This window comes from Sorghum bicolor, chromosome 3, assembly GCF_000003195.3.
Source record: "Sorghum bicolor cultivar BTx623 chromosome 3, Sorghum_bicolor_NCBIv3, whole genome shotgun sequence".
Lineage (NCBI taxonomy): Eukaryota > Viridiplantae > Streptophyta > Magnoliopsida > Poales > Poaceae > Sorghum > Sorghum bicolor.
Window position 1 is genome coordinate 2,112,431 of NC_012872.2, and position 13,154 is coordinate 2,125,584.

Sequence of the window (13,154 nt, forward strand, 5' to 3'; positions counted from 1 at the left end):
AAAGAAAACAACCTCCCTCCCCCGCTAATAAGGGCCTGTTTAGTTCCCCACCAAAATTTTTTTCATCCATCCCATCGAATCTTTAAACACATGCATGACACATTAAATGTAGACAAAAAATTAAGCTAATTACACAGTTTGGTTGAAAATCGCGAGACGAATCTTTTAAGCCTAGTTAGTCTATGATTAGCCTTAAGTGCTACAGTAACCTACATGTGCTAATGACAGATTAATTATGCTTAATAGATTTGTCTTGCAGTTTCCTGACGAGCTATGTAATTTGTTTTTTTATTAGTTTCCAAAAACCCCTCCCGACATCCTTCCGACATATTCGATGTGACACCTAAAAATTTTTCATCTCCAATCTAAACAGGCCCTAAAACCAGTCAGCGGCACACTTATCGCCAAGCGAGGCAGCGGCGGCTGTCCCAAGCTGTCGAAAGCGAAGCGCGGCGGCAGTCCTCGCAGGCAGGGGCCGACCGGTCAAAAGCACTGCTGCTCCACACCACCCCACCATCCCCATTCCCCAACCCCCAAAGCCGAGCCAGCGAGCGAACCACCCCGCCCGCAGCCGCAAGCAAGCAGGCAGGAGCCGCCGCCTCCTCGGCCTCTCGGCGGCGTGTGACCGGCTGACCGACCGTTCCGTCCAGCCCACCATGGAGGCGCCGCCGGGACCGGAGCCCATGGAGCTCGACGCGCCCCCTCCCGCCGCCGCCGAGGCCGCGGCGGCGGTTCCCCCCGCCGGGAGCGACAAGGTGAGCTGGTTGTGCCCAGATCTGGTGCTGGGCTCGGATCTCGCGCCCGGGCGCCGCCCGATCTGCTGTCTCTGTGGGCGCTGTTGCTAATGGTGCTCTGTTTTTTTTTTCCTCTTTCCGTGTTTGTTGCAGAAGAAGGAAGGGGAAGGGGGAGACGCTGTTACGGGTCATATCATCTCCACCACCATCGGTGGGAAGAACGGCGAACCGAAGCGGGTAAGCCACGCTTCTCTCGCTGTCTGTCTGCCTGTCTGCCGCGCGGATGTGTGCGTGAATGCTGCTGCGGTTAGCGGTTGGAGTGGCTCCGCTTGTTTCGTAGCGGCTTTTGCGGTCGGAATCCGTCTTGATCTGATGGTTTGCGCATGGGTTCGTGTTCTGTGTCTCTTGTTTAGCTGCTAGACAGCTAGAGCTAGCATGCTGGTGAAATTTGGTGGATTAGTTCTGATTTTGGTGATGAAATATGCTGTTCCCGCTACTTTGGGGATTCTAGCTGGGCAGATAAAATTGCGCTTCCTTGCTTTAGTGCTTGCAGCTTAATTATGTGGCTGATTGCTTCATTTTGGGTTCTTGTACTGGAGTTTTGAAGGCTACCACACATTTACGAAGCATGGTCTACCAGTTTTGTGCTTAGTTTTGTTGTGAGCAGAATAGAAATGCTCTACCAATTAGTTTAGTTACATGTGTGAGGATCTGAATTCCTGCCTGTTCAGTTACTCTGATGCTTGCCTACTTTTGCTAGCTTCATATATTGTCCTCAGTTACTCATGTGTTCTTGTTCCGCCTTAATTGCAGACCATCAGTTACATGGCAGAGCGTGTCGTGGGTACAGGCTCATTTGGGATCGTCTTCCAGGTATGGTGCTTGGTCATGGGGGGCTCTTCTTTGTGGCTGCGCCTAACATCGGTGGATGCAACATGTGCTGAATTGATTTTGACATGTAGGCTAAGTGTTTGGAGACCGGAGAGACCTTCGCCATCAAGAAGGTGCTGCAAGATCGGCGATACAAGAACCGGGAGCTGCAACTTATGCGTGCCATGGAGCACCCCAACGTCATCTGCCTGAAGCACTGCTTCTTCTCGACAACAAGCAGGGATGAACTGTTTTTAAACCTGGTCATGGAATTTGTCCCAGAGACCCTATACCGAGTCCTGAAGCACTACAGCAACGCGAACCAGAGGATGCCTCTTATCTATGTTAAGCTGTACATGTATCAGGTTTGTGAACCGGCATCTTAACACTTGTGAGGCTGCCAATGCGTGCTTTCATTCCTTTGCTAATAGTCTTCTTTTTTGTGATGTTTGCAGCTTTTTAGAGGCCTAGCTTATATTCATAATGTACCAGGTGTCTGCCATAGGGATGTAAAGCCCCAAAATGTTTTGGTACGTGTCATGTGAACAAGGTTATGCTCTTTCTTTGATTTGGTAACTAATTCTGAACTGGTCTCATCTCTCTTTGATATACAGGTTGATCCTCTCACTCACCAGGTCAAGCTCTGTGACTTTGGTAGCGCAAAAGTCCTGGTATGTTGATTTTCCTTCCATGAGGATCTGTAGTCACATCCAGCTGTTGCATGCTTTCTTTTTTGAAATATTCTTATCAAAGGCTAGGCATACTGTTGGCAATTTGGCATGCCATTAGTGGTTTGTGTCACTACATAACATGTATCGTCAATGTGCTGCTTTTGCCTGTTATGATTGTAGTTGGTTGGTCCTCTGGAATAAAACATATCTTGAAGTTAGCTTAAATATAGATGTGTGCCTTGTGGATATATTTCTCGGTGAACTGTTGATATAAAAACTGTCGACTTACATAGTGTTGGTCTAGATATCTTATGTATCAATGTTGGCTACATTACCTTTATCCTATTTGAGATATGAATTAATATTCAATTGTTTGTGGAGTTGTGTTAATCTATAATAGCATTGGTTCTTTTACTTCTGTGCAAAGTTCCAATCCTGAACAGTTGAACTTGACTGTGATTCATATGTTATGATAGTTGGATTCATTACTTGTATACTATAATTTTTATCCACATATTAATCAGTTGCTTATGTTAATTTTTCAGGTTCCTGGTGAACCGAACATATCTTATATATGTTCTCGTTATTATCGTGCCCCGGAGCTCATATTTGGCGCAACGGAGTATACTACTTCAATAGACATATGGTCAGCTGGTTGTGTTCTAGCTGAGTTGCTTCTTGGTCAGGTTGGTTGCCTTCATATAATGATTAACCTAATACTTTTGTACCTCAATTCAATCAAACATTTATGTTGTGATGCTAACCTCTTGGATCTCGTGTATGTATCAGCCACTGTTTCCGGGAGAGAGCGCAGTTGATCAGCTGGTAGAGATTATCAAGGTACTGCAAAATTTTCTAAAGTAGACATTCTGTTCTTCTGCCATGGTGTTTCTTATTGTCATGTGATATGTCTGTAGGTTCTTGGTACTCCAACCCGGGAGGAGATAAGATGCATGAATCCCAACTATACTGAGTTCAGGTTTCCTCAGATAAAGGCTCATCCGTGGCACAAGGTATTCATATGTTAAATCATGTTTCTGTTCACATCTATGATTCCATTTTACCTTTAGGTACTGTAGTTGGTATACATGTAGTCCACAGTCCAACATGTTTTTGAAGGGCGCTTAAGAACTTGTTTGTAGATCATATCGAAAATTTGAGTTTAGAATGCATAAGGTACTAACTGATCCCTCTACTTCCTGTTTTATCTGCCAGATTTTCCACAAGAGAATGCCTCCTGAAGCTATAGACCTTGCTTCCCGTCTCCTTCAGTATTCACCAAGTCTTCGCTGCTCTGCTGTGAGTATTTCTTTTACTCTGTTTATTTAGAGTTGGCTTTGATGCTAATATTTTGAGGGTAATAGACATTGGAATGAGACATTGGACTAAGGTGGTTGTGTTGCATATGCTCAATTTTACTTGGCTGTGCTTATTCGAAAGGTTCCATTGTTGTCAATTATTCGTAGTCTTGTAGACCATGACCAATTAAAAGTGGTTAAGTCCATGTGGAAGTATGTCCTCTCAAACCTTAGCTTATGGTCCTGCATGGATATGATAATTATGTTGCCCAGTGGTCCAGAAGGCTAGAACCAAGAGTTTTGATGGATGTTAGCTGATGAAGAGTGGGTGCAACTTTATAGTCACATGTGCTTGTTAAGTGTACTAGCTAGTGGCCCACCTAAAAAGAGTAGTGATAGTCCTCATGCTGTAGGTGGTGCACATAATCTTTAATGTATCAGTTTGTTGGTTAGAAATGTTCTTATGTGTTTCATGTATTCTATGCAGCTTGATGCATGTGCTCATCCCTTCTTTGATGAGCTGCGGGCGCCGAATGCGCGCCTACCAAATGGCCGTCCATTCCCTCTGCTCTTTAACTTCAAACATGAAGTAAGTAAATTAAACACAGTGCAAAGTTCAAATAGTTAGTTTAGCCACATGCTTCAGTTCAATCATTGAATTCTGAAAGCATCCACTTCGCTCTTGCTCTACTGATTTGCTCATCAGTTTCCCCTTTTCTGCTCTGCAGCTAGCAAATGCATCTCCGGACCTCATCAACAGGCTTGTACCGGAGCACATTAGACGGCAGAACGGTGTCAACTTCGGGCATGTTGGGAGCTAGGAGGGCAGGCGTTGCGATGGTCGAGTTTTTGGTCTTGGTTCCCCATGTGCAGGGCCGATGCAAGCGAAGGTGATATTGCACCATCTGGAGAGGAGAGAGGGGCTCAGCAGTACCAGAGAGAAGTGAGTATGTAAATTATCTGACCGTTAAGGAGTACCGCCAGTGTTAAGCCAGTAACTGGCACATGTTGGTCCAGTAGTTAAGGGTAAGAATGTAGGTGGAGACTGGTTAATGCTTAGGGTTGTTTTTGGTTATTACCATTTTGTAATGTTCGTTGGTACTTCCCCAGCAGTAGTGTAGCTGCTCCTGTTTTGTTCGTCCGCCATGATGTAAATGATCATCACCCAACTGCAATGTCTGTTCTCTCTGATCGTTTCTTAGTCCTGATGCTGTTGTGATGGAGCTCTGACTCGGAGGCAGGAAAGTGTGAAGTACTTCACGCTCTCGAAATGGAGTTGCTGCTGGTGAAACTATAGCGAGGTTGTATTGAAATTTTGCGTTCCAACATACAGCCAAGTACAAATGCATCTTGCCTATTCTATTGGTTGGAACTTGGAAGTAGTCTGATCAGTAGTTCAATCGCAAATGTTCATTCCCAGCTCCCAAGGCCACAAATACTTTCGGATTGTAGTGTACATGAACAATTCCTTCAAATCGTAGTTTGATTTTGTTTTTACACAGAGATGATCGAAATTTACAAGCAGACAGCTGCAGTTTATAGACGCGGCCGCGCCGGCGCCGGCGCCTCGCCGCCGTAGTCCTTGACCTTGCTCCACAGCACGGGCCAAGTGGCCTTCCGGATGTCGGCCAGGTTCACCCCATCCCAGCCTCTGCCCGCGAGCTCCACAGCCATGGCGACCGCCGCGGCCACGACGTCCTCCACGCCGCCGTCCACGGCCGCATCCACGATGCCTCGGCGCACGACCTCCGCGGCCGTGATCTTCTCCCCCTTCATGACCAGGTCCCTCCTGGCGACGGCGTCGGGGACCTTGTGCCGGACCAGCTCGCCGACGAAGTCAACGATCTTGATCCCCGCGTCGACCTCGCTCATGTAGAGGAACCCGCGGGAGGCGCGCATGACGACGGCGTCGTGCGCCAGCGCGAGCTCGCAGCCGGCGCCCGCGGCGTGGCCCGTGACGGCCGCGACGGTGGGCACGGGGAGCGCGAGGAGGTCGGCGACCAGGCCCCGGAGCGCCATGCGCATCGCCGAGACGCGGTGCCCCGGCGCCGGGGCCGGCCCGGCGCGCGCCCAGACCAGGTCGTAGCCGTTGCTGAAGAACTTGCCCTCGGCGGCCAGGACGAGCGCGCCGACGCCGCTGGGGGAGGCGCGGCGGGTGGTGGCCACCGCGGAGCGGATCGCGGAGAGCAGGGCTGGGCTGAGACGGTGCTCCCCCGCGCCGGTGAGGGTGATGACGTGCACTCGGCCGCGCTTCTCCACGGCGCACAGGTTTCCCCCGGTGGCCATGCCTTTCATCATTAGTAAAACTGACACGGAGTTTGGGGTTCCTCAGTGTTTCTAATCAGTTTTGATTATTTTCCCCTCTTGTCATTTTTTTTATTAAAACTGGAGGGGTGTGCACGCCTACAGTGTTCCCCTCTTGTCGTTGAAACTTGAGAAGGACCAAAATGTCCCTGACTATACCGACCTCCTCAATTCTCTTTTTTCTTTCTGTACTAATTTACTACGACTTTTCAGCGAATAAATAGTATTTTTTTCTTACACTAAATCAAAATAAGCTAAATTTAAGCAAAACTGACACTGTTTTTTCTTTTTTTTTTCATTCGCAAATGTGTTTATAGCACATGGAGAAAGTGGGAGCCCTCTGTTATGTCACCAATATCGTTTTTTCTCTTCACAAACATGCCTAAGATACACGGAGGAAGATCTGTTCGCTTAAGTTTATCTGGTCGAATCTACCAACCATTCAAGAGTGTTTTTCTCTCGTAACAAATCAATAAAAAATACTTTCAGCTATAACTTTTTATACAAGTCAACAGGCTAGAAGAGGAAGACCGAAACAATTTCACAGCTCAATTGAGTTGTAGTTGGTGACGCTGATCCATCCTCTTGGGCTAAAGCTCGCTTTGCCGCACCAAGCCACCAACCCGAGCAGCCGACTGCACTCCCAAGAGGTCGCTGGTGCTGTGCAGGTGCTCCATCACGTCGTCGAAGTCGATGACAAGGCGCAACGACGGTGGCTAAGGCCCCGTTTAGATTGGAGATGAAAATTTTTTGGGTGTCACATCGAGTGTGTCGGAAGAATATCGGGAGGGGTTTCTAGAAACTAATAAAAAAACAAATTACATAGCTCGTTAGAAAACTGCAAGACAAATCTATTAAGCATAATTAATCTATCATTAGCACATGTGAGTTACTGTAGTACTTAAGGCTAATCATGGAGTAACTAGGTTTAATAATGTTTTATACATATGGGATGAGTGAAAAAATTTTGGGTGGGAAAGGCCTAATGGGAGGATGCCGAGTTGCCGACGGCGGCTTCAACTTTGGCACGAACACAAAACAAAAAGCTCTTGGCTTGGTGGGACGAACACACACAACAGAGTGAGACTATTCTTGAGCAGTTCAGTGTAACCATTTCCTCGTAGTACTAATTAAAGTACTGGCAGCAAGTACTAATACTAGATAAGATACGACACAATCATACAATACAAGTATACAACCATCCGAGAGTCTGACCAAGTACAACAAGTGCGTCGCTACATGTTCTTGATGTGACTCGCGCGTCGCTGTAGATGGGAGCAATCCGGTCGTACCGGGCAACCAGCGCACCACGCGGCGCGTGCGCCTAGAGCCGCGGCCGCACACCCGCCGGCGCCGGGCCGGCGCCGTGGTCCTTGACCTGGCCCCACAGCTGGGGCCACGCGGCCTTCCTGATCTCGGCGACGGCCTCCCCGTCCCAGCCCCTAGCGGCCAGCCTCTCGGCCTCGGCGACGGCGGCGGCCACCACGTCCTCGGGGCCGCCGTCGACGGCGGCGTCCACGAGGCCCCGGCGCACGGCCTCGGCCGCGGCCACCCTGTCCCCGCGCATCACCAGGTCGCGCCTGGCCGCGGCGTCGGGGACCTTGTCCCGCAACACGGCGGCGACGAAGTCCACGAACTTGATGCCGACGTCGACCTCGCTCATGTACAGGAACCCGCGGGTGCGGCGCATGAGCACGGCGTCGTGCGCCAAAGCCAGCGCGCACCCGGCCGCCGCCGCGTGCCCCGTCACCGCCGCCACCGTGGGCATGCGCAGCGCCAGGAGGTCGGCCACCAGCGCGAGGAGCCCGCCGTCCATGGTGCTGTGGAGGTGGGGCGGCGCCGTGCGCGCCCACGCCTGGTCGAACCCGTTGGAGAAGAACTTCCCCTCCGCGGCGAGCACCAGCGCGCCCGCGCCCGCGGAGGCGGCCACGGCGGAGCGGAGGGCCGCGAGGAGGTCCGGGTTGAGGCGGTGCTCGCCGGCGCCGGTGATGGTGATGAGGTGCACGCGGCCTCGCCTCTCGACGGTGCACAGGTCCTTGTTGGTCGCCATTGGTGGGTGATTTGGGGATGCAGCAGCCGTGACACTGTGTTCCGACAAGTCTACTCCGTATGCTGTTTGCTTTTTATCTTTGGGTTCAATTCTTTTTTAACTCGTTTTTTTTTAATTTTTTATGATCGATCAGAGTTTGAGACAAGCGTCCTATGTGATGCATACTATATGGGCTATGGCGGCTAACTTTCCACGTGAGACGCGCTCAAGAAAAAAACTTTCCACGTGAGACGAGGCGATGGACGATAAAACTGAAGAAAGATGTTCTTCAATCTTTGAGCCATAAAGAATACACACAGTGTGACTTTTAAACCGATGTTGAAACGTTCTCTCGTAGCACAGATGATTCTACTCTATTTGCTTTGATGCCTTTGAGATCAATTCTTTTTTAATAACTATAATTAAAGATCAGTTTTTAAATAGAGTTTGAGACGAGCGTCCTATGCGATGCACATGACGAATAACTTCCTTTCCAAGACGAGGAGATTTTTTTCCCCAAACCGGATGTATCCTCTTTTTTCTCTAGAGCACTCAGAGTCCAAAATAATAATTACGTATTATTTATGGTATTACAGAAAAACACAAGGAACGCTAGAAAGACCATCATCCTTTTCCTCTTCATTCCTGCGCATTGTCATCAGGCTCGGCCTCCAGGAGCATCCTGAAGCCGCCTGTTTAGACCTTCTTACCAAGCAGCTTTTTTTTTTCAGGACCGTGCAAAGCACGCAGAAGAGCATTAACAGACACAACACAATGGGTGTTAATTGGTCAGCCTAAGCTAACCACTCCCCACATCCACAGTTTACAAAACGCACGCGAGAAACCCAAACAAACTTTGGGTTTACCAAATGAGCGCTTCCTTGTCCATCTCCAAAAATAATCTTGCCTAGTAACCCATGAGCGCACATGCATAGCATATAATTGAAGCAGGGTTCTTGAGCAATTTTCCATCAAAACAAGCTTTATTTCGAGTTTCCGAAATAGCCTAGCAAACTGCTGCAATACCAACAGTATGAAACTGTTTACCAAATGGGAGCCACTTCTCACACAGACCTGGGAACATTGTTTGCCCCAATGCATTTGGCAACTATCGCCCAAACAGCCTTGGCTGTGCTGCACTGAAAGGAAAGATGAGAAACATTTTCTTCTTGATTACAGAAGTAACATGTAGGGCTACCAACCCATTTCCTTTTCAACAAATTATCTTTAGTAAGGATTGCATTATTCATCAATAACCAGAGAAAAAAAAATAAATTTGTCAGGAACTTTTCCTTTCCAGACTTTCCTATGATAGGGACCAGAATAATTTGCAGTCATAGCATTGTATACAGATTTCACACTAAATCGACCAAGAGTCCCAGATTTCCAGGAAACCAAATCCTCCTCAGAAGTGAAATTCAGTTTTCTCATATCATCAAGAACCGTTTGCCAATCTGTGAGCAAAGCATCCATTAACCATCTAGTAAATGAAATACTCTGTAAGTCATCTCTAACTTGATTCACCAGAATATTTTGTTGTTCACAGAATTTGAAGAGATCAGGCAATAAAACACAAGGAGGTTTCTCATACAGCCAAACATCCTTCCAGGAGAGTGTGTTCTTCCCATTTCTTACCAATATTTTCCTCCCTTGTAAATAGATGTCACATCACAAATTGAGCTATTTTTAATGTATTTAAATTTGACAATTCTTTGCCACAGCCCATCTTCCTTATCATGTTTCCACCACCATTTGCATAGGAGGCTAACATTCATTTTTCTAATATCTTTAATATCAAGGCCTCCTTTTTTCTTGCTCTTACAAATTTTTGTCCACTTTATAAGATGATATTTCTCTTTGGTCCCACCTCCTTGCCAGAAGAAAGTCCTTGCAATTTTGTCTAATCTGTTTAGAATTGTCTTTGATATATTGGTGTATTTTTCAGGCTTCAGCTAATAAGGGTGGACCTGCCAGCAATAGACATAGTTCCCCCCCTTCCAAATATCAGCCATAAGATGCATGCAGACACATATAAATTACCGACTGTTGTCCACAGCTGCAGCTTTCAGTTAATTAATTGTGCTATACTATTGAGCTAGGAATGGACCTATCTTTAGGGTGGCCTGATGACGCTCGACCAGGACTATGGATGGATCAACAACATCCACCATGACATCGGGACTCATGTCATCCACCATCTCTTCCTGCAGATCCCACATTACCATCTCATAGTCACTGAATGATGATGGCTGTGCATGCAGATAGAGGCAGCTAAGCCGGTGCTGGGAAAGTACTACAGAGAGCCGCAAAAGTCTGGCCCTCTCCCCTTTCATCTACTTGGTGATCTGGTTCGGAGTTTGAGACGTGACCACTGTGTCAACGACACAGGGGATGTCCTACTACCAAACTGACCCAAAACTCTATTAGCTGCTCCATTCAACCGAGGGAGGCTGCGAGTTATGCGGGCTGCTGGAGAGATCACTGAGGCAACACACTTGCATTTAATATAATAAGAATAAGTCAAGTCATTCTTTGGGCAAAACAAAGCTACAGTACAATTTCCAAATGGAGAAGAGCAGTGCCAGTTCCCTCTAAAGAGTAGACAAACTATGATGCACCATTGCTTTACTATCTGATAGATCTCAGGGCTCGTTAGGACATTAGCACACACTTAGCTGGTACTATTGCAAGAAAGCAATGCCAGTACCTTCACTTACTGCTGTCCTCAGAATTATTTGACAATACAAGTGGCAGTCATGCTCACTACCTGCGCCTTAGATCTCTCTGCAAAAGGAAAACAAAAGAGAAAACTCTTTAAGTTGGAGTCATGGAGCTGCTTGAATATGATGATGTGTTTATTTTAAAGGGGACATTCTGACAAAATAAATAAATGCATGGAAATAGAAAATGAAGTATCAAGTCTTCTTTCTGGTTCATATACTGCGATGTATTAAGCTATTATGAATTGTATAGTTCACCAACCAAACAGAATAGAATTATATATGTACCAACTTTCTGATATGCAACTATTTTGCACGCAATATCTTAGATTCTTAGGGCACATTTTGATGGGCACAACAACCTCCTAGAAGCCACAAGCAAGTTGAAATCATCTAGAAGGGAAGGCTTACTCTTGGAGCACGGTCTGTAACTGGTGTTGCTCTGCTCCCTATATTATCTGCTTGCTGAATCATCTGTGGACAATCGTGCTTATAGAATGCCTGCAAAGTTCTCACCATGAAAGGACGGACAATGTTCACTTCCATTGCAGAGAGATTTTTGAGCTGCAAGAATGCAGATAAGATGAATAAGGTATTGTTGTTGTCTGATCAACGAAGCAACACGTTAAGCTAGTATAGGAAACACAGATAAATACAGGGGAAGTGGTATGGTAGTTACATCCAATTCAATAATAGCTGATAGAACGACAGTTATCTTAGCATCCAGTTCTTAAGGGGGAAGCGTTACCTTTACAGCATGGGTGCGTCCAGATATCGTCTCTAATCCAGTCTCAACCTTGTGGAATCTGACATCTCTGATGTCCTCAATTAGAGATCTCACCTGTATCACAATCAAAACTAGGAGTAAGCACATATTGTTTTTCCAATACAATTAGGACTTACTAGACGCAACTAACAAATCTGCACCGAGATTGATTAAACACTCACCAGGTATGCATCTGAGATGTCATCACGAGCACTGCAGGAATCAAACAAGAGCGGATCAGGTTTAGGTGAAAAATGTGCTGAAATCGAAGAAACAGGTGATGCAGTAGATATGGGTGCTCACTGATCAAATAGCAGCTTAGAAATTTCAATATAGTGGAATGGTAATGGCTGGAATTCTCGAGGCGACTCTCTTTCAGCTTCCAATACCTGTGTCAAGCGGTCTAGTAGGAACAAAAGCAAGCAATAGATGCTTATGGCTGTGTATGCTTGAGCAGGAATAAAAGCAAACAACAAGGAAGCACGCAAGCACTGACCAACAGTCATCCAGTCTGGGGTGCGAATGGTGCACTTGCTACGCTTCTTGAGCGCGACGGCGAGCCAGAGCGGCACCTTGGTGGGGATCTGTGGGAAGAAGGGCCCGAAATCCCCCTGCACGGCATCGGCAGTAGCAGCGTGAGATGTAAGAATAGGTGGGGGATGGGGAGTTGAAGGAGATGGAAATGGGTGGTGACGGCAGACGCACGCAGATCATGTTGACGGCGTCCATGCGGATGTTGGGGACAATTTGGACGATCTCATCCTCCGCCACGAACTCCACCTGCAGCACGGACAGGACAGGTCCAAAAAATTGGGTTGCATCCCACTTCACTTCCCATAGTCCCCTGCCTGTGGAGTGTGGAAGGGAAGGAGTTGGTTACCTCGGAGGGCGAGAAGATGGAGAGGTGCGGGTCGGACTGCCCCGCCATGAATGCCCGCCGCCGAACACACGAACCTGGCTGGCGTCGGGAATTGGGAGCGAGAGAGAAATGGAGGCGCTGCGGGTCGGAGGCGGCAAGGCGAGAGCGAGCAGAGATCGACGAATATTGCGGCCTGTTTAGTTGAACTCGAAATCCAAAAAGTTTTTAAAATTTTCCGTCACATCGAATCTTGCGGCACATGCATAAAACATTAAATATAGACAAAAATAAAAACTAATTACATAGTTTGTCTGTAAATCGCGAGACGAATCTTTTGAACCTACTTAGTTCATAATTGGACAATATTTATTAAATAAAAATAAAAATGTTACAATAGCGAAATACAAAATTTTTTCGGAACTAAACAAGGCCGAAGACGAACGTCTGAGAGGAGGCTACAGGTGTACAGGACGCTGGGCCTCTGTAAACTATAGCCCAATCATTTTTTTTTAAAAAAAAATCAAGTTACCTCTTTCAATTATGACGAAAATCTTTTTTTTCTTACTAAACTCTAAAAATCAGATAAAATATCTCTCTCAACTTTTAAAACCGCACCGTAGCCCAGTTATAAGCGGTTTTGAAAATGATTTTGTCTTTTTCTTTTTTATTTATTTTAGCCAAATCTTTTAAAAAATTATAGCATAGAAAAATTATAAAATAGAAAATCTAATTTTGTTAGACTGCACATGAGTATATCTATATCGTGAATATATAATATGATATACTTTAGAACAAAGTTTTTATTATATATTTAGATCTATGCTTTTCTGTAATTAAATAAAATAATTCATAACTGCAGTTTCTATGGTTCAATTGTGGTGAAATTTTTATGATGAAATTGTA

The 13,154-nt window shown here is 46.4% G+C and overlaps 4 protein-coding genes across 4 annotated transcripts; 1 reads left to right on the forward strand and 3 right to left on the reverse strand.

Moving 5' to 3' along the window:
- On the forward strand, positions 469 to 4,778 carry LOC8084316 (shaggy-related protein kinase GSK1). The gene is made up of 12 exons (XM_002454928.2): positions 469 to 755; positions 888 to 971; positions 1,548 to 1,607; positions 1,697 to 1,969; positions 2,060 to 2,134; positions 2,219 to 2,275; positions 2,821 to 2,961; positions 3,065 to 3,115; positions 3,193 to 3,288; positions 3,491 to 3,574; positions 4,061 to 4,162; positions 4,302 to 4,778. Exons 1-12 carry the CDS (start codon positions 657 to 659, stop codon positions 4,392 to 4,394), a joined length of 1,215 nt encoding a protein of 404 aa, XP_002454973.1. The 5' UTR covers positions 469 to 656; the 3' UTR covers positions 4,395 to 4,778.
- LOC8080498 (enoyl-CoA delta isomerase 2, peroxisomal) lies at positions 5,039 to 6,129 on the reverse strand. The gene has a single exon (XM_002457114.2). It carries the CDS (start codon positions 5,869 to 5,871, stop codon positions 5,110 to 5,112), a length of 762 nt encoding a protein of 253 aa, XP_002457159.2. The 5' UTR covers positions 5,872 to 6,129; the 3' UTR covers positions 5,039 to 5,109.
- On the reverse strand, positions 6,936 to 7,979 carry LOC8084317 (enoyl-CoA delta isomerase 2, peroxisomal). Its single transcript, XM_002457115.2, has one exon. It carries the CDS (start codon positions 7,925 to 7,927, stop codon positions 7,202 to 7,204), a length of 726 nt encoding a protein of 241 aa, XP_002457160.1. The 5' UTR covers positions 7,928 to 7,979; the 3' UTR covers positions 6,936 to 7,201.
- LOC8084318 (DNA replication complex GINS protein PSF2) lies at positions 10,389 to 12,432 on the reverse strand. The gene is made up of 8 exons (XM_002457116.2): positions 12,273 to 12,432; positions 12,098 to 12,172; positions 11,889 to 12,003; positions 11,696 to 11,795; positions 11,575 to 11,605; positions 11,375 to 11,467; positions 11,038 to 11,190; positions 10,389 to 10,690 (listed from the first exon to the last, which is right to left on the reverse strand). Exons 1-8 carry the CDS (start codon positions 12,318 to 12,320, stop codon positions 10,670 to 10,672), a joined length of 636 nt encoding a protein of 211 aa, XP_002457161.1. The 5' UTR covers positions 12,321 to 12,432; the 3' UTR covers positions 10,389 to 10,669.